This window comes from Pyrus communis, chromosome 7 (genome assembly GCF_963583255.1).
Source record: "Pyrus communis chromosome 7, drPyrComm1.1, whole genome shotgun sequence".
In the NCBI taxonomy this organism is placed as follows: Eukaryota; Viridiplantae; Streptophyta; class Magnoliopsida; order Rosales; family Rosaceae; genus Pyrus; species Pyrus communis.
This window is the reverse complement of record NC_084809.1, coordinates 6,061,895-6,086,707: the sequence shown is the minus strand read 5'-3', so window position 1 is coordinate 6,086,707 and position 24,813 is coordinate 6,061,895. Positions and strand designations below refer to the sequence as shown.

Genomic DNA, 24,813 nt, shown 5'->3' with positions numbered 1-24,813 from the left:
GACACCCCCTTGTGAAACTCTTCATGTTCCAGCTAATGTTGTTCCTATTTACTTGCGCGTCAATTTTTTCTGTGACTTACCCTTAACACGCCTCACGGGCTCTTACATGAGTCATGACTCGCGCGGATGTGAGTAGCTGGTCCATCAACACAATAGCCTGTCGACCGTCCTGCAACTATCCTACAATGATTTAAATCAGATTAGGTTTGATTCGTCCATCATTCCATTGTGTCAAATGCTTACTCTGGCAGTGCTTGCCAAAAAACTAAATTATCAAATTAAAAACTACTTAATTAAAAGAAAGATGCTTGGAGAAAAATTTCTTAAATGAGGAAGGGATGCGTTTCATTGCCGCTGGGTTCTAAACAAATAACAGAAATGGAGAAACAGAAACGCAAAGGTGCAGTTTCAGCTTTCCTTATTAATTGATTGACTCAGTTCAAAACGTTTCCTTCAGTTCTCTCTCTCTCTCTCTCTCTCTCTCTCTCTCTCTCTCTCTCTCTTTTTCACACACACACACACACACAGATTGCATGAGGAAATGAGAGGAAAAGTAACCATGGCCAAGAAGAGAGCTTCTTCATCATCCATGAGCCGGCTTTTGAGCTTCGTTTCAAGGCTATTCATCGTTCTCAGCGTCTTGCTATGTCTATTGGCTTTCCTTAGACTAATCCATTCTCAGTCCAAGGACCAACCACCGGTCTTTGCATCCCCAACAAGGTTTCCCGCTGCCATTCACGATAATCAATTTGAACGCCCTCCAAAAGTTGCTTTCCTCTTCCTTGCCCGCCAGGATCTTCCTCTTGATTTTCTTTGGAACACCTTCTTCAAGGTTTGTTTGATAATCCTACATCCATTTAAAATGGTTGGATCAGGACTGAGTAAGAAAACAAATAACAAGAATGAGAGTTCATAGATCATAACCAAAACATGAAGAGAGAGAGAGAGAGAGAGAGAGAGGTTTTGCATCTTTTGATATGTTTTGTTGGGACCTTTGCAGAATGGTGATGCCGCAAATTTCTCGATTTATATCCATTCGGAGCCTGGTTTTGTGTTTGATGAACCAACCACAAGGTCTGCTTTCTTTCATGGTCGACAGTTGAACAACAGCATTCAGGTGCACTTTTAGCTTCTTCAAGTACTTCTACAATTATGGATTCAATTTGTTCGTATCTTACGCTGTTTTTAACATTGACTGAAAATTTTGTTTCAGGTAGGGTGGGGGAAATCGAGCATGATAGAAGCAGAGCGCATACTACTCCAAGAAGCTCTGCGCGATCCAGCCAATCAAAGATTTGTCCTTCTTTCAGACAGGTAGCTCTTCACCTATTTCATATTGACCTCTTCCAACCACATTGCAAGCCAGTTTTCTAAATTTTCGTGTGAAAAAACCTCTGAATCATGTTAATAATTCTTTTCATCTGCTTATTCCACAGCTGTGTACCTCTATACAACTTCAGTTACATTTACAACTACATAATCTCTTCTCCGAAAAGCTTTGTAGACAGGTATATATGGTATCTGCATAACGCAAATGGATTTGTTTTGAAATACCTTTAAACTTGTGTTTCCTGCACATCGAAGAAACAGCGAAGCTGAAATTTTTTTAGTCTCTGCGTTATAGCTTTGTCGATGGTCATGCATTTCGTTATGATCCGAAGATGGCACCTACTATACCTAAGGAGAGATGGCGTAAAGGATCCCAGGTCTTACATCTGTTATCATCCTTGTATATTTGTTAAATTGAGAAAAAATTATTTAAAAAAAGAAAAAAGAAAACAGTTTAGGATACGCAGACAATCTTCTAAATTTTGGAATTTTTCATTTCAACATGTTAATTCTTCCTTCATTGAGGTAATGTCAACTTGATCGCAGTGGATAGCTTTGGTGAGAAGACATGCAGAAATCATCGTCAATGACAAGACCGTCTTTCCCGTCTTCAGGAATTTCTGTAAGGTATGCAGGGAGGCATTTTCAACTCCTATTTCCATTTTCCGGAACATTTTGAAGAGTTTTGAAGACTGTTACTTTACAGTGATCTGTAAATTGTTTATATCTTGATACCTTGCAATGTTACTCGGTTTTCAGCGATGGCCGCCTGGAGATTTAAAATGGAGGAGGAAACTTCTTGTGAGTTAATTCCATCCTTTTTAAGCTTTACTTGAGAAAGAAGAAAAAGGTTTAGCCATTTTCTGACCTTCTAAGAGTATGTATATGCATGTGTTTGTTTTTCACAGGCATTCAATTTCGATATCAAGTATCTATTGCAGACATTTGAGCAAAAACGCAATTGTATCCCCGACGAACATTATGTCCAGACACTACTTGCAGTATGCCGATGTTTTTCAATCTTTTTTACACCAAAATTTTAAATTTGAGCTGATTTCGGAATGTCTATTGGCAAGTTTCTCATTCAAACTCTTGATGATTTGTGTATTGTAATAAGATAAGTGGACTCGAGGACGAACTTGAACGAAGAGCACTGACCTACACATCATGGAATCAGTCAGCAGCAGGAAGTAAAAAGAGATCTTGGCACCCTATAAAGTTCGATTTTGCAGACGCAGGGCCTCAAAAGATGAGAGAAATTAAGGTGAGTTCTTATATCGAGGTTTTTCTCCGGTGCTTCACTTCTCAAGTGCGAATAACGGTAATGTACTCGCCGGATTCCATAGCTACCACTCCGAGGGGAGCAATGTACTAGTCGGACAATGTGAAAGTGCGTCTGCACAAAGTGCAGCGCCGAACTGTGGATACCGCTTACGTAGAAACAACATGACACTCAAAACAAGTCTCTAACACTGATTTCACCTTGCTCTACAGGATATCGAACATGTATACTACGAGTCTGAAGGCCGAACGGAATTCTGCCGTGCGAATTCCGAAGTCGCTCCTTGCTACTTGTTTGCAAGAAAATTCACTCTTGGAGCTGCTGTGCGGATTATGAGAGAAGGTTTGGTTGGTCCGTATGATTTTCGTTCAAAACCAAATATATATTAGGCATCTGGAAAAGGAAAGAGAGATGGAAACAAACAACGCTTGCAGCATAGGAAGTTGCCAATTTGACTGTGGTTGTATAAGGCAAAACAGAAACAGCAGGCAACCAAACCGAAAAATTGAAAACTTTTTTCTCAGAAGTGTTATAAATAGGAAAAGTTAGAGAGATAATATTTATTAGGGACATGAGAGAAGAGGATGCAAAATATTATACTATTTAGTTTCGCAACTATAACAAAAATATTGCAGGAAAAGAGGAAGGAAGGGATACTGATATTATTGTTTTCACTTCTTTTATTTAATGTGTGTTGTAATCACACACGGAGTGCTCTTTATATATAGCCACATCTGTGACAAAACAAAATGTGAAGTGATTGCTCATTTTGAAAACTTCACATAATAACAAACTACTGTGGCCTTTTTGAAAACTTCACATAAAACAAATACATTACTATTGACATTCATTCTCACAATTTTGCAATATTAAGTGATATATTTTGTTATTAAGCTCTAATGGTTAACTTTAAGTTTCGGTTAACACTACTAGTACAATAGAATCCCAAATTTAGGGTTCCCATTGGAGCAAATACACATTTAAATGATCTTTATAAGTTGCAGCGTGATCTTTATTTTAAAAGTGTTTATTAGAAATGTTCTATGTACGAGATATAATTTTTTTTATAACATAAAAAATATAAAAAAAAACTCTTGTCTTTTTTAGGATTACATAAAGTAGTGACATAGCTAAGAGGAAAAATTCATTAATATGGGTATACATATGTCTGCACATACTAAACATTCTTACTACATTATATATCACTTAATTAACCTGTAGTTTTTACTGGATGTGTTTGACGTTGTAGTGCGACAACTGCATCGAATTACGCTTTTTACAACCACAAATTACACACACACAAACCTTAGCAAAATTCGTAGACCAAATGTTCATAAATGAAAGTTATTCCATTAAAAGATTTTGCTTCATCACTCTACTTGTAATTGTCACTACATTGCATGATGTGTTCTTGCTTTGTTTGTAACTGCACATGCTTCGTGTTTGTGAACTATCTAATTCTATAATCGGGACATCCATAATCTATTTCATACTATTATTAAGAGAAATGTGCTGGTCAACCCCTTTCTTAAAATACCAATCGTATTCCTAATTTTTCTATATTATCTTTGCTTGCAATAAAAATATTATAAAAAAAAAGGATAAAACATTAAGTGTGTGTGTGTGTGTGTATTAAAGTAAAATAATATCTCTCATGTTGTGAAATTGATGTGAATGCTCTTGTATAAATTGGGTGATGTCTCTAGAATATTTGAAGATGTTTTCTCTCATATTCAAACATAGGCGTTGACAATTAAAGTTGGACTTGAGATTCCGGTTGAATAAGGCTTAAATATGATCGACTTTGAGAGTAATTTGCTTAAGATCGTCTTGACATTGTAGGACTCTTCTGCTAATATGTCGCACATGGGACCTATTATAGAAGATGTAAAGCACCTGCTTTCTATGGTTGTTGGAGCTTGTGTTGCCCACATTCGTCGCCAAGTTAACTCGGTAGCTCATTGATTAGCTCGTTTTGCTCTTCATTGTGGTAATGATTGTACTTAGTTAGATGTTTCTCTATCTACAATTTGTGACTTTTTTGAAGAAAATATTCATGTACCTTGTACTAATTAGCCTTTTCATGGCTTCAATGAAATATATGTCATCCTTTCTTTAAAAAAATGCATGAAGAAGCAAAGAAGCAAACAATCACATTTGACTATGGTGGCACCATTTAAAGGCTTTAGGTACAATAGTAATAGGAAGATGAAATAGTAAATTGGATGAGGATTTTCACTTCATGTTATTTACTCCTTACGGGTGTAAAACTTTCTTATATAAAGGGATTCTTGTAAATGTAAAGAATACCCATTTTCTTACTATTTCAATAAACAATTGAACTTTAATACCAAGAAAGTTATACTCCTACACTCATTATAAATTCTAATCTTAAGAAAAGATTCTCTCACCTTCTACTCCAATCATACTCTCTAATTTAAGAAAATGATTCTCTCCCCTCGTACTTTTCTCTCTTCCTATCCCCTCCTTTTAAACTAGCCCATTCAAAAACAAATCTAATGACTTGAAGTTGTACCACATACTTTATAAGCGTTATTTTTTTTATTGCTTTTATTCAAACCCAATTGAATAAACAGATCATTAAAAACTTTTTCCATCAAATGGTTGAACCTTTTCAACACCAATGGAGAAGAAGATGGCCAACCATGGCTGGTATGTGGAAGGAGAGAAGGGTAAGTGGTGCTGTGATCAGAAGTGGAGAAGAGAAATGATTGTTGAACAACTTCAAACCATTAGATATATTTTAAACGGTCTAGATTAAAAAAACGGATGAGATGGGAAAAAATTCTAAACAAAAGGTCCATATCGTATGCACGAGAAGCAGCGTATCATACCTCTCAAGACTAACCTAAATTTCAAACGCATCAAATGGAGGGAAACCAGTTCGTCCCACATCTCAAACGCTCCCCTACTCTCATAAACATTCCCCATTCAAAACCCTAATTTCCCAAATCGATTTTCCCGATTGCAATGGCTGACACTCTGAGCCCTAATCCGGCAACCCAAAAGCAGAGGCTCCCAATGGCCGCTCGTCTCCAGTCTCCAACGAGCCCCTTCTTCCTCGGCTCCAACGACGACCACCGCGAGCGTGCGCAGGCTCGCGCAGCACGCGCCGCCGCGATAAGAAGAAAGTCCATTGCGCTCAATCTGCCGCCACAGCAGGGCGACCCCGATCCCGGCCTCGGCAAGGAGCAGATCCTCGAGCTGTTCCAGAATTGCATCAAGCTTGCAAGTGAAAATGTCAGTTTAGATTTTTCAAGTAAATGAAAATTTTGAAATTATTATTATTTTTTTAACAAAAAGTTTAAAATTTTCTAGTCATTTATTTGTCAAATTAGTGAGGCCTTTTTACTTTTTTTTTTTTTTTTTTTTTTTTGTGAGTACATAGTTATATTTTTACACTAAGGAGATGAAGCTCGGCTAAGCCACACAATGGGCGACCTAATTTGATTTTGATTTAAATGTTAGATATTTATCTGTTTTGTGCAGAAAATTAATCAGAAAAATACATGGGAGCTGAATTTGATTGACCATTTAACGGATATTATTAAGGTTGAAGAGGAAAACGATACAGAGACGAATTTTCAAAAGGTAAATTGCGCATTTGATACTATGACATCAGATTAGTTTCGGTATTTGAAATCTATCAAGACCAAGATTTGGTAAAAACATGCCGAAAGTTCACTTATTCAATTGGATACGCTATGTTTGCTTAAATATGTATCACTTCTCTATCTGTGCAGGCAAGCTGCACTCTTGAAGCTGGAGTCAAAATTTACTCAATGAGGGTAGATTCTGTACACTCTGAGGCATATAAGGTCCTTGGTGGGATGAATAGAGCAGGCCAAGAAGACGAACAAGGTTGAGTTTGCTATCTGCTATAACTTTGCCCTTTGTTTTTTACTCAAGTGTTTACGCTTGCAAGCCAAAAAGAAGTATATTGATTTTAAAGTAGTAATGTACTTGGTTCTTAACAAGGACAAACTAATTTTGTGAAAGTTACGTTATTGGCATATTAGTCATTCTACTGTTTCAAGGTAGATAAAATTGATAGTGTTGTTGTATTAACATTTGCATTTTATAACCTATCAAAAGAATTAGAGAACATATAATCAATGGCCTTTCCTGGCAGAAGCAATGTGATATTTTTATAGTTTCTCGGAATGATGACTATGTGGAATAGTTATCTTTAAGCAGCTCATCTCATCTGTAATAGTAATTTCTTTCACATTGGGTTTGTGCTTCATTGATCTTGTTATTATCTTGATAATGTTGTAATTTTAGATACCAGTGCAGAGGATGCCAATGCTGACAATGGAAAAGATGCAGCTAATTCCAAGCACGAGACGCAGAAAAAGGTTGACTATTCTCTGACTCACTACAATGTTTTACTGGACTCCGGTACACTAAATGCTGACATACATTCATACATGCAGATATCTCCCTTATCAACGCTGGAATCATCTTTTGAGGCTCTAAATGTGAAAAAGTTTGACGGTGATCACTCATCCTGAGCTATCCTTATTACTAGTTTTATAATGTGAGATGCAAGGCCAAGTTTGTAATACAATTTTGTTTGTATTTTCAGTTGCATTTGCAGTTGATCCCCTCTATCATCAGACGTCTGCACAATTTGATGAAGGTGGGGCCAAGGGTCTTTTAATGAATAATCTTGGAGTGTATGGTGGATGCAGAGTGCTCTTTGACTCTTCGGAAGTACCAGGGAAGTGCACAGCATCTGATAATCAACTCGATAAATCAGATACCATTGATCTTTCTTTTGCTAGTGGTGAGTTGCGTTTTCGGTAGTCTATTGAGTTCTTTGTAAATTTCAGCATCCCATTTTTTCCCAAATAAGAATGATGTGGTTTACTAACATTAACTTTTCATTGTTCTTTTATAGAATATGTAGAACAGATGGTATTGAACATGCGAATCAAAGATGAAATTTCACCAACTCTGAGGAGTTTAGTTGATCGATTTGATGAGGATAACAGGAGGCCACCAGATATATATACATGTGATCAAGAATCAGCAGAGCAAGTTGATGCTGCTAATAACAATGAAGCTGATTTTGATTGTGATGTATCTGAGAATTGCGGGAACTGGGATTATGATCATGATGACCAAACAAGTGTCATGGAGGAGGGCCTTAACTGTGAAAGTTCAACTCTCCCTAGTTATCATGAGGTTTTGGAACATACTATTCTTATAAAGTTTGAATTGTATATATTTTTTCCATCAGTCTTTTTTAGTTTTATGAATTATTGAACAATGACTTCATTCTCTGATAATTTTTTCAACTGTTGTAGGAAAATGAACCGGGTGCCTACCATGAACTTGATACGGATGAGAGACTTGAGAAAGTTGATGGGTATTTGTTCTTAAGTCTTGGATTTACTTCAAAACAAAATGCTTGGGCAGGTCCTGATCATTGGAAGTATCGAAAAACTAAAGGTCAGATTCAATGATCATGTCATCAACTAATATGTGTATGTGTATTTATTGTGGTTCAATAGTATGGTAACATATCACACAATCTGGTTTTTCAGTTCCCGAGAACGATCCTCCTGCAGAACAACCAGAAACAGCTAAACAAAAGAAGACCAAAGCACAGCAGGATCTTGATTTCACAAAATCCTTGGAAGAAGAGTTCTCAGATATTTTTGCTCCTCCCAAAAATCCGAAATCCTTACTGCTCCCTGCAAATAGAGCACCCTGTAATACAAAACTTCCTGAGGATTGCCACTATCAACCAGAGGAGCTTATAAAGCTATTTCTTCTACCTCAAGTAAAGGTAATGTGTGTCAACAATCATACCATATAATTTTTGGCGTACTCTTTTTCTTTACATGATATGTGTTTTTTTTTTTTTTTTTGCTGTAGTGCCTAGGAAGGCGATGCAGGAAGTCCTCAGGTAATAAATTCTTTCTCATTTATAACAAATAGATATATCAATAATTAATTTTTTGGAACGTCCATTTGTTTTATCAATCCTTTTATTTATATATATTTTATTTTATGACCGATGAACTGTGCAAGCAATTTATAGTACTTGGTGTGGTGTCAGATGAATCCAGGCAACAATGTGACGATGATGGGCAATTTCCATACTATGATGATGAAAGTGGACTCGGGGGCCAATATGATGATGGAAATATCCATAGTGATGTGGAGGACTTTAGCACACTTGTTTCTCAGCCTCGCCAGGTAGGTTCTAAACTTTTCAGCTTGATGTAATTTGAGTTACCTCCATGAGTCAGAATCATAGTGTCATATGGCCTATGAATTATGTCTAGTTTTACAGACGTTCATCCCGGAGATGATAAGGATTGCAATCGTAGGAATAGTTTTACACTTTTAGTATGTAATTCAAAACCCATTAAAACAGATCTAAGCAGTTTTTGCATACGGTTTGCTTCCTACATTTAAACGATGCAGGTAAACAAAGTTGAAGTTCAGTATGACAAGACTTCCAAACAAGTCGATGTCCAGGCTTTGAAAGAAACTCTTTGGAACCATATACAAGAATCTGTTCAAACATCAATCCAGGTCGGCTAAGTTATTTATTTATACATTTTTCATGAAGCATTTCTTAAAAACACTTACAGGAAGCACTTCTATTTCTATAAAAAAAAAAAAAATCTGACATGCTTTTGATAGAAGTGCTTCCAGTAAAACGCTGATTAGTACGAGTGCCTTGTAACGTAATTTCTGCATCTACCATCCTACTGTTACGTATTCGATATGACATTATTTTGATAAGGTAAATTCTGATTATTTGATATTTCTGCTTTTGTGAAGGGTGAAGAACAATTGGTATCCTTCAAGCAAATGTTGGGCAACTTTCCGGGTGACTGCAGGGCTGCTGAAACTATCAATGACATCTCCCCTCACCTGTGTTTCATCTGCCTTCTACATTTGGCCAATGAGCATGGTTTGAGGATCCTGGGCTCCAACAATCTGGATGATCTCAGCGTTCACCTTACGTGAAAAAGTTTGGAGCTTAACTCATCGTCCTGTTTATTATTTGAATAGGAAATGGGAACTGTGTCTAAAAGTGTACTTTACAACTTAATTTTATATTTCAAATTCGTCTTGAAGAGATTGTGAGATGGTTGAGAAATGAATTGTGGTTGAATTTGTTAAGACTTAGGAGTATTTATTTTTGCATTCGAAATTTTATGTTCAAAGTTCCTCCCTCCTAATGTCGCTTGTAAAATAAAAAAGTCAATTGCTAGGCAAATAGCAATAATACGTCAAAGTGCACTAATTGGGATTTACTAATGGTGAAGAAATAGAGTGATGCTAGCAAATGAATTCTACAATGAATCCTCGGTTTTGAACATAACTAATATTGTTACTGATAAGTGATGAATTGTTTAAGTGATCAGAACTTTCTTTTCAACACACTACGTTGCAAATTCAAACTTTATCTGATAAATAGGTTAATGTAAAATACCTCTTGTAACATCTCAACATTCAATTATTCAGTAGAATTTCGATGAAGCTTACACAATTTTGAAAGTACCACAGAAAATATCGATCAAAGCAATGGGCCACGTTTCCCTTCATGAAAAGAGAGGAGGCAGGACATGTGCACACACGCAGGACGCGGCCACGTATCAATACATTGAACTCTTACTAAAAACGTAAATTAATAAACAGTGACTTCAATCAACTGCCCTACATGTCGTGTCACCACGGCCACCCGACGAGTTCCATGCCTATAATTTATCTTGCATTAGAAATACGTATCACGTGTTTCTTCTAACACACGAAGTCGAAACGGTGAAATAAATGCTCTTAATCATTTTAAATACATGTTTTGTTTAACATGAACAATAATTCGTTATAATATAACATTTTCATTCTAGTAGAGTGGTATATGTTTTCTAGAAGGAAAATAAATTTTCCACACAAATGTACGCCCTTTTTCTCCTCCAACGCACCATTGTTTAATTTTGTATGTTATTTTCGTTTGTTTTATTTTCTCTTATGGTTAAAAATAAATATGTGTGTGTGAGAAGTTAAAAAGAGTAAAAATCAGTCATCTTTCTCTTTATGCACATGTCTTTTGATTTCTTTTTCATTTATTCAATTTAAGGATCATAAATAAAAGCAAATAATTTGTAATTCAGTTGGTTATGAACATTTATCTTACATCTGATGTCCTGTACTTAAATTTGTATCTTTATAGTTTAATATGGATATTCTATAATTTGTTAAAATAAAAATAGAGTATGCCTTGAAAACGTGTACTATTATTTGTCCCCCTTTCAAACAAACAGACAAACAAAAATCCACTAAAGTTTATTGGCTTATCCACGAAATAAAAGATATACAAAGAAACATTATCTCTGATAAACTAATAAGAAACACGGGTTTTCTTGTCCACCCATCACGCTCAAAACAATTAATGATTTATCTGTCGTTTAAACTTTGATTCATTAACGAAATTTATTTTATGCATATAGAAAGTTGTTATTCGTAGATGACTAGTATGATATTAATTTACGAATCCCGTAGATGACTAGTATGATATTAATTTATCGTTACGTATATAAAATAAATTATTAACAACATAGTTAACGTAGTTGAGATATATATAACAAGCAATTTTGAATATGTACTTGAAACAAGATCACTTTTTTGTTCAAACGTAAGACGTGAATTTGTGTTAGTATATCCTACAACTATAAGTGAAAAGCAATTTACATTCAACGAAGTTAAATCAGAACGCCACATTATGGGTGAACAGTTCCATATAAGTTTTTATCATATAGATAATATATCTCGATCACATTATTTACTTCAACTGTAACAGATGAAATAATATAACTTGTTTTAGTTTACAATATAGCAAGTCAAATATTTCCGAAATTTATATGGCCATAGCTCTTAAGCTCACATCTGGAAAGAGCAAACCACAATCGCCTCTCTCATTTCACAACACAAAATCTCAATATCCAACAAAAATAACATAAATCATGGCTTTCATGATGAGCACAACCCCCGGCATCCCACCGTCACCGTCACCACCAACGCTCTCTCAACCACAACCACAACCACCACCATCTCCGCCAGTCCGTACAATCCCCGGAACGTACGGCTGGCCGCTCCTGGGCCCCATCTCGGACCGCCTGGACTACTTCTGGTTCCAGGGTCCCGAAACATTCTTCAAGAAGCGCACCGAGAAGTACAAGAGCACGGTGTTCCGCACAAATGTCCCTCCCAGCTTCCCGCTATTCGTCAACGTCAACCCCAACGTCATCGCCGTCCTCGACTGCAAGTCCTTCTCGTACATGTTCGACATGGAGTTGGTCGAGAAGAAGAATGTTCTTGTCGGCGACTTCATGCCGAGTGTTAAGTTCACCGGCGACTTGAGGACCTGCGCTTATCTTGATACATCCGAACCCCAACACTCCCAGGTTTGAATCAACGCGTATGCAACTTTTCTTTTTCTCTTCTTCTTTTACATATTCGGTACCTATAGATTTCTTTTTGTATTAGAGCGATATTTTGCACTAATCTAATCCAAATTACGAGAGCAGAAGTGAGACTAAAACTAGGGTAGAGAGTGAATGTACACATACTTTAACCAACTTAACTACGCTTAGGTTGGCGAAATAGTTAGGAAAATTGGTTGTTCTAATGATTTTATAAGTGCTAAACTAACCAATTTCCAATTTTTTGTGAGTATATAATTAAGGATAACATGATCGGTTTGTCCAATCGATATGGCATCCAAATTAAGTTATTTTATCATAATAGTTCACTGATTTTTGGTTGAACAGATTTTCAGAGTTTCAGCTAGTACAAGCTTGAATTTGTTTATTTTTTGGGATCAATTACAAGCTTGAAATTTTCAATTGTCCAAAAGGGTTGAGTGAGATTTTTGCAGTGTGGTTAAGAAATTAATTTATCCAGTATTTTACTAGAAATATATAAATATGGATTGTCAGGCTGTAAATGTGGATTAATTTGGTTTTTCGCACCGTAATGTTTGGATGATTTATAAGTGTTAGAATGTACGATTCAGACGGTCATGGCAAAAAAAGAACGTCACCTGGTTTTTAGGAAGAGAAAATTGTGTTGAGCATTTAAAGATATTATTTGTTTCTCGTTGTTGCTGAAGCAGAAGTAGATTTTCCGACGAGGGACTGGTTGGATATGTTGGCTGGAAGAAAAGAATGGTTTGTGGTTTTTGTGTTCCATAGAAAAGTCCCAGATGGTCCAAATCAATCCAAAATGTACGCGAATATGATAGCGACTCCTACTCGTACTCGTAGGGACCATTAAACAATTGGTTCGTGGTGATTTTTAGTTGCAGATGAGTGTGGAAAATGAGATATATGAGATTCATTTCCTACAGTTTCTCTTTCCCTCTTTTTTTTTTTTTTTTTTGGAGTAATTTTTTTGTCGGCTGTGATTTTCGCACTCTCAGTATTTCATTGGAATGAGAGGTTGTAAAACTAGGGATCTAGACTCGAAACCACACAAAAATATTTTAGATAGATGAACAAATGTTATTTAAGGGTTTTTCTTTTACTTGTCGTCTATGAAATTTGACCTAAAAATTTCATAAAGACCAGGGAGGGTTGTACAGTAGCTTTTTCTATTTTTGTTGATACATGATGTGCTATGCAGGATGATCAAACGGGCTTCAATGGTACAACTCATGAAAAAGGTTTTGGTCTCTTTAGGGTTTAGGTAATCTGGTACCACGGCGGGATTTACTTTGCTAACCTAAATGCTTAGAGTGTGCTTAATTTGATTTCGACAGGAAGTGAAAAACGTTTTCATCTTGCAAGATATGAATTCTACTGTATAGTGGTCATCTTTTGGTAAGTTTAATTTCTATTAACTTACCAATACCATCTTAATATATTCTTCACAGATCAAAAACTTTGCCATGGACATCTTGAAAAGAAGCTCCAAGACATGGGTGCCTGAGCTCACTGCCAACCTCTCAACCTTCTGGGACACAATAGAAGCAGACGTCTCCAAAGATGGGAGTGCCAGCTATTTGATCCCACTTCAGAAGTTCATCTTCAAGTTTCTCACTAAATGCTTAGTTGGAGCTGACCTGGCAAGCTCGCCCAAGATAGCGAAGTCCGGCTACGCCATGCTTGACCGGTGGCTCGCCCTCCAGCTCCTCCCCACAGTCAAGATTGGTGTGCTTCAGCCCCTGGAGGAGATTCTCCTCCATTCTTTTGCATACCCTTCTTTTCTAGTCAGTGGAGACTACAACCAGCTTTACCAGTTTATAGAAGAACATGGTAAGTTACTTGGAACTTAAACAAACTATCAATCTCATTCCTTTCGAGATATATTTGAATTCAAAACTTTTTTCTACTTGCATTCATTAACATACTATAGAGTAAAGACGACATATCCGCATAAAAGTTTTCTTGTTAGACTATTGATTAAGTTGATTATTGCTTGATGTGCGGTCCAAATTCACAGACTGACAATATAAACGTTTGTATGTTAACATAAGACTAAAGAGAGAGCATTACCATACGTGTCCCATGGGAGTCACCGATATAGTACAAACTATTAGAGAGGTGATCGATTTGTCTACAAACATAAAATTAGTAAGAGAGCATCACCGTACATGTCTCTGACCTATAAACTATAAAAGGTGCCAACATAATACACGCTATTGGAGATGTGATCAATAATACATAAACTATAAAAGGTGCCAACATAATACACGCTATTGGAGATGTGATCAATAATACATATGACATTGCTCAATAAGTCTAATGCTATCTATATCTTGATTTTATGTGTTCAAGAATACAAATGGACTTGTTTACAGGCAAAGAAGTAGTGAAGAGAGGTGAAACCGATTTCGGATTGACCAAAGAAGTAACAATTCACAACCTTCTCTTTGTACTTGGTTTCAATGCATTTGGTGGGTTTTCTGTCTTTCTGCCAAGTTTGATAGGCACAATAACAAGCGACACCACCGGTTTACAAGCCAAAATAGTCAAGGAAGTCAGAGAAAACGCCGGTTCAACTTTGAGTTTCGACTCGGTGAAAAACTTGCAACTGGTTCAGTCCGTAGTGTACGAAGCCCTCCGGTTGAACCCACCGGTTCCTCTCCAATTTGCCCGAGCCAGGAAGGACTTCCAACTCAGTTCACACGACTCGGCCTTTAACATCAAGAAGGGTGAGTTGCTCTGTGGGTTTCAACAACAGGTCATGAGGGATGAGAAAGTATTCGATGAACCGGACACCTTTAAACCGGACCGGTTCATGAAGAACAAAGAGTTACTGAACTACTTGTACTGGTCCAACGGACCGCAGACCGGTTCACCAAGTGAGTCCAACAAGCAGTGCGCTGCAAAGGACTATGTGACCCTCACTGCCACTTTGCTTGTGGCATATGTATTTCAAAGATATGATTCAATCACAGGGACCGGTACTTCAATCACAGCCCTCGAGAAGGCCAAGTGAGAGAGTGGGGTGATCACAGCCGTTGAAATGTGGATTGATGGATCACACATGAATTTAATTCGGTCTCTGTAGGGGTTTGTAGGTAATTAAATAAACAAGGACAGATATTTGAGGGAAAATGGCCAAATCTTGGGGTGACCAGTTCAATTAAATAAAGTGAAATAGAAATTTAAGAAATTTATTGTGGATGATGGTTGGTACTTTTAGTGTTTGGTGGATCATGCCCACTCCACTACCTCACTTTCTTTGGGATGATTTGATACAAATGAGTTCAACGTAACATTCAGTGATACGAATTTTACATGAAATTTATTTGGTACAAAGATCAACTGCATTTCTATATGCAAGATTTAAGATCATTTTTTTATGAAGAGGGCAAAAGGTTCAAAAATAAAAAATGATTTGATTATCCAAAAACTCATATTTAATAGATTGCTAGGCTATAATTTTATGAAGTTCACCGGTCATTATTTAACTGGAAGGCATCAGGCTAGCCAAACGTAGTCCACCCTATTTTTTGAGGCCCAACTCCTCAACTTCATTAGTTGATTCAAATTCAACGACTAGATTTAAAAACATCAAACGGTAGTTTAATTAAATTAACTAATAAATTTAAAGTATAACCTTAAAACTAATAAATTATTGAGAGACTATGTTTAGTACTTTTAGTTAAAGATGATATAATATGAATATAGTCTGATACTGTTTATTTAATAATAATTTCTTACCAGGCAAAACTTTGAACAGAACTATATCTAATCATTTCAGTTGAGGATGACCTGACACTTAATTTTCTGAATCTGAATCACCGCGTCATGCATACCATAGGTGAAAAATTGCACAATGGCTTCAAAATCATGCATGCCCCTCTTGAAGAAGCAAGGATTATACTAGTGATTTCATACTCATTGTCCCAGTCTGTTCTTCATTATTTGGTCCATAGATCTTGTAGCTTTTTGAGACAACTAAAAGTTCCATTAACTATTGTCGTAGCGCCTCCTTAGAATGGCTAAAAGTTTTTCCAGGAAATCAAAAGCGTTTCTGATAGCGTTTGATAGAAAAAGTTGGACATGCTTCAAGGTCCTAAAAGCACTTTTCAATGCAAAAGCACTTGAAATTTTATAAAGTTTCAATGTGCTTCTAACAGAAGTGCTTATGAGCAAAATCTCTTCCTGCCCAAGTGCACCCCCCACGGACATGATGGTCGAGTAGTCAGCTGAGTTGCTGGGGCAGCCAGGTTTTTTATATGCTCGAACAAAATGAGCCGATGGTCAATGGAATTGAGCTTTTATAGGAATTATTGGACCTGGATTTCAAATGCAAGCATATCGAGTAATTGAAGTACCGACTTCATAGAAGAAGCACAGGAAGTGAAAATTTCCTAGATCAAATACAAAAGAGCTCAACATAAACCAATCAAACTCAAGCCAGGACTTTGACAACCATCGATACTCTGACATTCAATGAAGAATTTCGGGTTTCAGTCATACAAGTGAAACTTTCAACTATAATTCGGTGGAGAATGTGATGCTTAAGGTTCTTGCCACAACATCGATTGCTTTTGGAAGGCTAGATAACACAACTAAGTTCTCTATACTTTTAACTGTAAATACAAATAATTCAGTTTCGTAAATGAAATTGATTGCATAGCATGCACGATTTAAGGTGAAGAAGAATAACATAGTAAAAGTTTATCACTAACCAGGAGAGGAAGTGCCATGTTGAAGAAGACTAGCCTTTGGCTGTTCCAAAAACGCTACAGAGCTTTTCTACACAGTCTGGACATTTCCTTGCGTCTGAGTATTAGACTTTGTAAGCCCTTCTTTCCACCCTCTCTGACGAGCCCTGAGCTCCCATAATGCTGTCTGTTTCCGCTGCACCTCTAATGTTGCTTCAGCTTTCTCCCTTGCTTCTTCACATGTTTCCATCCCTGAACTGCACTTGTCTGCTTCCTTTTGATACTGGGATGCAATCTTCTTGGCCTCTAGTAGAGCCATATCAGCTCGTTGCTGAGTTTCCAAAGCTTCAGCTTCCCTAAGCTTCAACTCCTCGGTCAAAAGATCCACAAAGTTCTTCTCAGTGTCTTCATTCACCTCTGGATCATGCTTTGCACAGTCTGCATAATATGTACCAAAGAAATAAACAGACTGTAAAAAGAATATAAGAATCGAACCAAATCTGAAACCTTCATGTAGCCAATCACTTGAATCACCAACTTGGCTTGCAAAAGCAATGCAAAACCAAATTTAGGAAACTAAGTCCACATTCTATGATTTTGAGTTTCAACTTAACCTCCATGTTCAACATTTGAAGGTTGCTTCAACCAAAATAAGAAAATAACAGATAAATATCAATGACACAAACTCTTCCTACAAAGTGAAATCAACAACTATAAAAAGCAAGTTGAGGAAAAGGGGTGGTTGGGTTCATTCCAAAACAATGAAAATTGTATGGTAAAATCAGAACAGATCGTTTGCCAGTCCCACTAATGAAAGCTACGAGTCCAGAGCTCTGGTTGCAATCTTAACTTCAAAGATTGTAACGAGGAGAAACCACACATAATCTACATAATCAACTCACGTAACGTTGAGAGACAGAATGTAGGTATAAAAGGATTTAAGGAAAATAGGGTAAACAGGGAAGTTTACGTAACTGCAAGATTTGACATTTCTCCCAAGAAAATTTGTCTATCAGGGAAGATCTAAAGGTGAAAAAAAATTGAGAAAATATTACTTCGGATTGAATGATATTTTGGGATTCAGACAGTTTCCTCGAAAGCACTTTGTATTGAATATTTGCCACATTATTACAGTCCTTAACATGTAACACCTCAGGGGAATATTAATTATTCAACATAAACATGAGAAAGTACGCTACTTTATGGCAAGGAGAAGCTATTGATACCACAACACATTCAATCTAGAATCATACATACATGTTACAGCCAAATATATATATATATATATATATATATATATATATATATATATCCACAGAGAGAGAGAGATATAAAGCAGTCAATTATATCAATACCCAATCAGTTTATATAAACATAGATACAAAAAGAGACTAACCTGCAAAGGAAATGTTGCTGAGTCCTGCAGACGAAAGAAAAAACCAATATAAGTATACATCCGATAATAATGCCAATCAACAAGTAATAGATTAGTAAATTAGCCGAGTGAATTAAAAACCAGTTGCTTTAAAAATTCAACAAAAACCCAGAAAGGATTGAAATCAGTGAATGGAAATTTGAGCTTATTGGCATCAAATCAGCACAAAATGTGTAAAACCCAACAGAACAAAAAGTGAAAAATGCAAGAGATCTAATCAGATCTGGCAAAAATGGATCATGGGCAAGTGAAAGAAGAGTAAATTACCAATGGGGATGGAGAGGAGAGGCTGAGAAGAGCAATCGCAGGTGCAAGGAGGGCAAGCGGAAGGGGAGGAAGAAGAAGAGTGGGAGACGGCGGCTAAGCCCTCCATGAAGTGCCAGTATAGAGGCGGCCCCACTATGTACCCGGCAATGCATAGCCCAACTATCACCAGCCCCGCCTTCAGCACCGCCTGACTCGTCGCCATCTCTCTCTCTTAATCTCGATTCTTCCTCAGCTTCAGAAATCGAATCGATCGGAAGTAGCGGAATTGGGAGTCGGCGACGTCGATTCTCAACGGTTCGACCGCCGGTGTTTAGTTGAGACTTGCGAAGATCAAAGATGGCTGCTTTCTGATTTGTGGGAGGCAGTGACGCACTGACGCTGTTTTTTTATTTTTATTTTATTTAAACTTCACTGTTTTGGGAGTGAGATTGCCAGTTGGTCCGACTACGCGATATTACGAAAGCAAATTTTATTTAAATTCATCTAAACATTTTTTTTTTATACATTTAACTTACTCTCTTTAACTATATTATTTTTATTAAAGAATTAATATATCTTTAAATTCAAATTTATAACCTAAACTACATTCTCAAAACCAATTCCAAATGTAAAATTATCTTTACACTCATTTCGTTTATAGAATAACATCTCTAATTAAATGTTTTTATTCAAAGATGCGTCTTTTGCCCCTCTATAATTGTATATGCCGTATAAGATTGGCATTTCCATGACTGTTTTTTTTTTTTTTTTCTTTTCTGCCACCAAACCCATCCATAGACTTGAATTTACCACATAATGCAATGAAAGCTTCAATTCAATCCATCACTTTGCTAGAAACATTTGATCTTGATGCTTTGAATATGGATGGAGGCATGTTCGGTGAGGGGTAATATTCGCATTAAGTCATTTTCATTCATCTTTATGTTCTGCTTCTAAATGAATGTATGATGCAAATAACCTTGTTTCCTCGGGGGCCTCTGATAATCATCACGTGAGTCAGGATGACATCACACTACCAGGTTGTAGAAGTTAATCGCTGTTTGGAATTCTCATCTTTATTATTTATCTTTATCTGCACCAAGAATCAAGTTATATGTTTTTTCAGTACTAATCAAAAGTCCTTGCAAAGTGTTTTGGGGCATAGATAGATACATGCAGAGAAAAACAAATACAATATAATATAAAAAGTATGAAACTTAATCCAAATAAAAAGTAAACGAACAAAATATCCATAAATCGAGTCATACCTTAGTTGGAGTATTCCAAACTTCAAAATCACTATTCATCAATACAAAAACTTGTTTTTCTCTATCAGAGCTATTAGCGTTTTAGCCGGAAATAACGTAGGATAAACAAATGGTGATGGTAGGGTTTAATTATAGTGTGTGGGATTATTGATTTATTTGAGTTTCATTATTAATTTCATTTTGTATTTAATAGTAATTATTCAATATGGTAAAATAGACAATTAACATTTAAAATTTAAGTTGGGTGTAGAAAAAGGGTTTAAATAAAATTTCCCTATTATGAAACGGTTTCATTTTCCCGGTTTATTTATTTCTTTGGTAAATAATTTTCCCGGTTTATTTGTGTTAAGTAGCGTTTGGGTTTACAAAATTAAATTTTATAAAGAGTTTTGAATAATTCTTCGTAATCTGTTAAAATTTTTGAGTAAAAGTTAACATGAATAATGGAATATCTTCTCTTCTCTTTTACATTGGTTGTAATGAATATGGTGCTAAGTTCTACTCATGTGTCCGAATTGAATACTCTTACTCTCTTAGTAAATTTGTAATAGTAAATTTTTTATGAAGCTCTTGGAATTAGTAAATCACACGACAGTAGACATGAGATACATAAATATTTTTGTGAATCTTCTCGATCCACAAAAATATTCTCTTGTTTATTTATTTATTTATTGTAGTATGACTGTCACATCCCGGCCCGGGACGAATCACTTTTCGGGCCCGCTCCACCACCGTAGCACGATATTGTCCGCTTTGGGCTTACCATTCCCTCACGGTTTTGTTTTTGGGAACTCACGAGCAACTTCCCAGTGGGTCACCCATCATGAGATTGCTCTAGCCCCCTTCTCGCTTAACTTCGGAGTTCCTACAGAACCCGAAGCTAGTGAGCTCCCAAAAGGCCTCGTGCTAGGTAGGGATGAAAATATACATATAAGGATCACTCCCCTGGGTGACGTGGGATGTTACAATGACGATATATATTTGAGGAAGTTTTAACGAAAAGCCAGCAGTATTGTTCATTTTAACAAAAAACGACATTTTTACACTAAAAAGTTAAACATGGTACCATTCACTTTACCCTTTATTTTGTCTTTATTGTTAAAACTAAAAGTTTTCAAGTTTTTTTCATTAATTTTTCTTATATTTTATTGTTGCAAAAAGGACGAGAATAAAAATTAAAAAAAAAAAAAAACCCAACAAAAAAAAAGTAATAATTAACCTCTTAGGATTACCACCGTATTACGAGTGATGAGAATTGAACATAAACTGGTGGGAAGTACGGCGATCTAGTCACTCTGTGTCCCTCATCACTCAACCGCCCTATTCCACCACACGCATCGACAGCCACCAACCCTGAAAGTGGCGATGGAAATCCCGATGGATGTGATAAATCAGGTGCAGATCTCGCTTCGGAAAGAAGCGAACATGTCGTCCTACGACCCAGACGACACGCCGTTGCCCAATCTGCCTTCGGTCGAAGAAACCCTGGCGGAGTTGGATCCATCGCCGCCGTACTTGAGGTGCAAGCATTGCAAGGGGCGGCTGCTGAGGGGCGTTCAGACGCTGACCTGCGTCTTCTGCGGCAGAGAACTCTGCAAGGACCTGCCTCCTGACCCCGTCAATTTCCGGGATACTTTTGGGTACCGGTGGCTGCTCCAGTCCCTGAGCTTAAGTGGATCGGTATGCGACTTGATTTTCTATCTTTTGTTTGGTTGATGAGAAAATTGAGATTAAGATGGGGAATAAAAAGGGGATTCTTGTTCTGTTTGGTTGATGCGAAAACTAGAAAGAAACGGAATTTGAATTATCAATGCGTTCTTGTGGAATGAAGTTCTGCTTCAGGAAAAAGCAGGGATTTTAACAAATTATTTGTTTTGGTGCTTCTGGATGATGAAAAAGATTGAAGCTTTGATCGTTTTAGTGTACTTAATGTGTTTTACTAGCTTGTTGTAGCCACCCAACGGAGTAATGACTTCGTTAATTGCGTTTTCTGATTCGAAGCTAATTGAGTTAATCTACAGTGCATAGAAAACTAAAAAGCTTGAACGCTTAAAGGCGATTCTGAGATTATGCAGAGATGGATAAATAGTACGTTGTATTTGTATCAAAATCTACCTAGTAAGATTATAAGCAGATCACACTCGAAATTTTGTAGGTGCTACAGATTTGTAGTCCATTTATTAAGTAACCATATCATGTATGTGGGAAATTATAGTTGTCTGCCTATCATTTGTTTGCTAGAAATGAGGATTATTGTCCTCTCGTTAACGTAGATTGTAAACTTTGATATTAATTTTTGGGACTTCTTGAATACTTGGGTCAAGTTTGAGACTTTGGTTTGCAGGAGATAGTGGATTTACCTATTGGAGCAAATGAATTAAACAGAGGACAGACTGCACGGAAGGATGAGTTAAGTCTGTCTGATCTCTTAAATCTTGAAATAAAATGGACCTCTAGGCCAGAGAAAATTGAGACTGATCTCTCAAATGAGAACCCCAATCTACCCAAATTACCAGATTTGGCTGGAGTCAATCTCGACAACTTTTTCTTTGAAGGAAACAAAGACCGTGCTTTGGGTAGTTCTGAAGGGCTGTTCGGGTCTAACACACAGATTGTCAGTAAAGAGAGTTTCCAAGTTCATGAAACTCTTAGTTTGTTTCAGAATGTAAAGCCTTTTGAGACAGTTGTGCAGACTACTGAAGGAGAGGGTGGTGATTCTGGTTGGGCCGCAAGTTTTCAGTTTGCTGCTTCTGAATCGCTTCCTCAAGCTTCTGGAAACCTTCCTCAAGCTTCTGACACCCTTCCTCGAGCTTCTGAAAACCTTCCTTTAGCTTCTGAAAACCTTCCTCAAGCTTCTGAAACCCTTCCTCAAGCTTCTGAAACCCTTCCTCGAGCTTCTGAAAACTTTCCTGTAGCTTCTGAAAACCTTCCTCAAGCTTCTGAAACGCTTCCTCAAGCTTCTGAAACCCTTCCTCGAGCTTCTGAAAACCTTCCTTTAGCTTCTGAAAACCTTCCTCAAGCTTCTGAAACCCTTCCTCAAGCTTCTGAAACCCTTCCTCAAGCTCCTGAAAGCTTTCCCCAAGAATCAAAATCCCTTGACCCCTTTGTGGGTTCCACAGTGGATCTTTCTGCTCACATAGACACAGTATTTGGGTCTGTAGTGGACTCAACAAATGAAAAATCAAACCATAGTTTGACTGGGTCTACATCCATGTCCACCGACTGGTTTCAAGATGATCTGTTGGGCGTTTCCAACTCTGGGTTTTCTGGAGGTCCTGAACAGTTAGAAACACTTGCGGAGGTGAAGGTTGGTGTCCAAGATAACCAATTGCAGACCACTAGCAGCAAGGCTTCTGATAATAAGACTACTGATAAAGATGATGATTCATTTGATGCTTGGAATGATTTCGCAAGCTCGAGTAGTGCACCAAATCTTGTGGATGGTTCTGTAAAACAAAGTGGTGTTGATTGGGTTCAAGACAACCAATTGCAGACCATTAGCAGCAAGGCTCCTGATAATAAGACTACCAATGAGGATGATGATTCATTTGATGCTTGGAATGATTTTGCAAGCTCGAGTAATGCACCAAAAGTTGTGGATAGTTCTGTAAAACAAAGTGGTGTTGATTGGGTTCAAGACAACCAATTGCAGACCACTGTCAACAAGGCTGCTGATAATAAGACTACTGATGCAGATGACGATTCATTTGACGCTTGGAATGATTTTACTGGCTCAAATAATGCATCAAATCTTGCAGATAGTTCTGTACAACAAAGTAATAATCAGACAACACCTGTTGATCACACTTCAGAAATAAATTTGTTCGGTGCAGCTAGCAACTCCGGTAACTTGGATTTTGGCAGCTTTTTGCAACCAGATTTCTCAGCAGGAGCATTTAACAGCTCCAGCGGTTCAACTGTAGTGGATGGAGCGCAGCCGGAGCCTTCTGTATTAGACAGGTGCGTGTATAAGCCAACTTATATGGGTTCTATTATAGCCTCAGAATACTGTTTGGAGCCACCATGGAATGCTATATTTGCTGTTTTCAATAATCTCATACGCGAAGCTTCATGGAAAATGTATCGGTACATTCTTTGATGAACATATCTTAGCCACCTTTTCTGTTGCGTGTTTAGGTTGGCTGATGCAAGCACAAACAATGGGAAAAAATCTGAAGATGTGGCGGAGGGCGGAGATGTTTCCAGTGCAAGAGCAGGATCGAAATCTGACGATGTGGAGAGAATAATGTCACAGATGCATGATCTCTCGTTCATGCTCGAAAGCACTCTTTCAATGCCTCCCAAGCAAGACGAATTACATCCCCCTTCTAAAGATTGAGACGGAATTCGTTTATGAGTTTCTATCATGTAATGTTGGTTGTTCATATAATTCTACTTCTGTTTGTTCCCACTTTTGTGTTTTATTCTTTATAATCTCATGTAGAAATGCTAAGCCAGACTAGAAAGAAATGACGGTATCGAGTTCATGATTGAGAATGGAAGATATATATTGGAAGTATTTTTTGACCTGACGATCGGAGACGGGATGCAATACGGCGGGCACAATGCCTCTGCCCGGACGGAAGTTATAGACCCCTCTTTGGTAGAAGTAATTCTTTCTTGTAAAGTGCCCATTTCAGTACCAAGGGTGGGTTGATAATCCACAGTGGAAGGCATTCTACCCAAGAAAGCAGATACTTCGGATCCTGCTTGGACAAAATGGAAGATATTGTTGATAACAAGAAGTACGTCTTGTTCATTAACATCTCGGAAATATTCCACCATAGTTAGGACTGGAGAAAAAAATGAAGAGGAAAATGAAACCCAAAAAAAAAAATAAAATAAAATAAACAAAAAATGGGAGTCTGTCAGACAACCGTGTGACCACCCCAGCCGGTTGTTAGAACGGCTGAGAACGATCATCTACTGCTCGAATGATCCAGGATCACAGGGCTGTTAATCACGCTCTGATCACACGGCCTTGGTTCATCCACCAGACTGGGGTTCCTGTCTCCATAGAAATCAAGGATACAGAGGTACAACCTATAGAACAGATCCTGTTCAAGTAAGGTCGTGACCTGTGAGG

At 37.3% G+C, this 24,813-nt stretch overlaps 5 protein-coding genes and 1 non-coding gene across 6 annotated transcripts; 4 read left to right on the top strand and 2 right to left on the bottom strand.

Moving 5' to 3' along the window:
• Positions 1 to 541: 541 nt before the first annotated feature.
• On the top strand, positions 542 to 3,080 carry LOC137740193 (glycosyltransferase BC10-like). Its single transcript, XM_068480018.1, has 10 exons — positions 542 to 832; positions 1,001 to 1,117; positions 1,214 to 1,314; positions 1,437 to 1,508; positions 1,625 to 1,706; positions 1,876 to 1,956; positions 2,089 to 2,130; positions 2,238 to 2,330; positions 2,447 to 2,593; positions 2,824 to 3,080. Exons 1-10 carry the CDS (start codon positions 542 to 544, stop codon positions 2,998 to 3,000), a joined length of 1,203 nt encoding a protein of 400 aa, XP_068336119.1. The 3' UTR covers positions 3,001 to 3,080.
• Positions 3,081 to 5,533: 2,453 nt separating this feature from the next.
• Positions 5,534 to 9,802, top strand: LOC137740920 (condensin complex subunit 2-like). Its single transcript, XM_068480725.1, has 13 exons — positions 5,534 to 5,872; positions 6,122 to 6,223; positions 6,376 to 6,493; positions 6,917 to 6,990; positions 7,069 to 7,129; positions 7,221 to 7,421; positions 7,536 to 7,822; positions 7,945 to 8,089; positions 8,185 to 8,429; positions 8,519 to 8,549; positions 8,703 to 8,842; positions 9,074 to 9,184; positions 9,437 to 9,802. Exons 1-13 carry the CDS (start codon positions 5,603 to 5,605, stop codon positions 9,623 to 9,625), a joined length of 1,974 nt encoding a protein of 657 aa, XP_068336826.1. The 5' UTR covers positions 5,534 to 5,602; the 3' UTR covers positions 9,626 to 9,802.
• A 1,663-nt stretch (positions 9,803 to 11,465) lies between these two features.
• On the top strand, positions 11,466 to 15,392 carry LOC137739770 (fatty acid hydroperoxide lyase, chloroplastic-like). Its single transcript, XM_068479477.1, has 3 exons — positions 11,466 to 12,063; positions 13,533 to 13,914; positions 14,460 to 15,392. Exons 1-3 carry the CDS (start codon positions 11,623 to 11,625, stop codon positions 15,098 to 15,100), a joined length of 1,464 nt encoding a protein of 487 aa, XP_068335578.1. The 5' UTR covers positions 11,466 to 11,622; the 3' UTR covers positions 15,101 to 15,392.
• A 1,124-nt stretch (positions 15,393 to 16,516) lies between these two features.
• On the bottom strand, positions 16,517 to 18,897 carry LOC137738763 (uncharacterized). The gene is made up of 3 exons (XM_068478238.1): positions 18,481 to 18,897; positions 18,175 to 18,198; positions 16,517 to 17,216 (listed from the first exon to the last, which is right to left on the bottom strand). The coding sequence occupies exons 1-3, from the start codon at positions 18,680 to 18,682 to the stop codon at positions 16,870 to 16,872; spliced, it is 573 nt and encodes a 190-aa protein (XP_068334339.1). The 5' UTR covers positions 18,683 to 18,897; the 3' UTR covers positions 16,517 to 16,869.
• Positions 18,898 to 20,965: 2,068 nt separating this feature from the next.
• LOC137738762 (uncharacterized) lies at positions 20,966 to 24,412 on the top strand. Its single transcript, XM_068478237.1, has 3 exons — positions 20,966 to 21,407; positions 22,072 to 23,687; positions 23,865 to 24,412. The coding sequence occupies exons 1-3, from the start codon at positions 21,093 to 21,095 to the stop codon at positions 24,064 to 24,066; spliced, it is 2,133 nt and encodes a 710-aa protein (XP_068334338.1). The 5' UTR covers positions 20,966 to 21,092; the 3' UTR covers positions 24,067 to 24,412.
• Positions 24,413 to 24,589: 177 nt separating this feature from the next.
• LOC137741252 (small nucleolar RNA U3) lies at positions 24,590 to 24,802 on the bottom strand. Its single transcript, XR_011069279.1, has one exon. It is a non-coding gene; the product is annotated as a small nucleolar RNA U3 (small nucleolar RNA).
• Between the last annotated feature and the right edge of the window lie 11 nt (positions 24,803 to 24,813).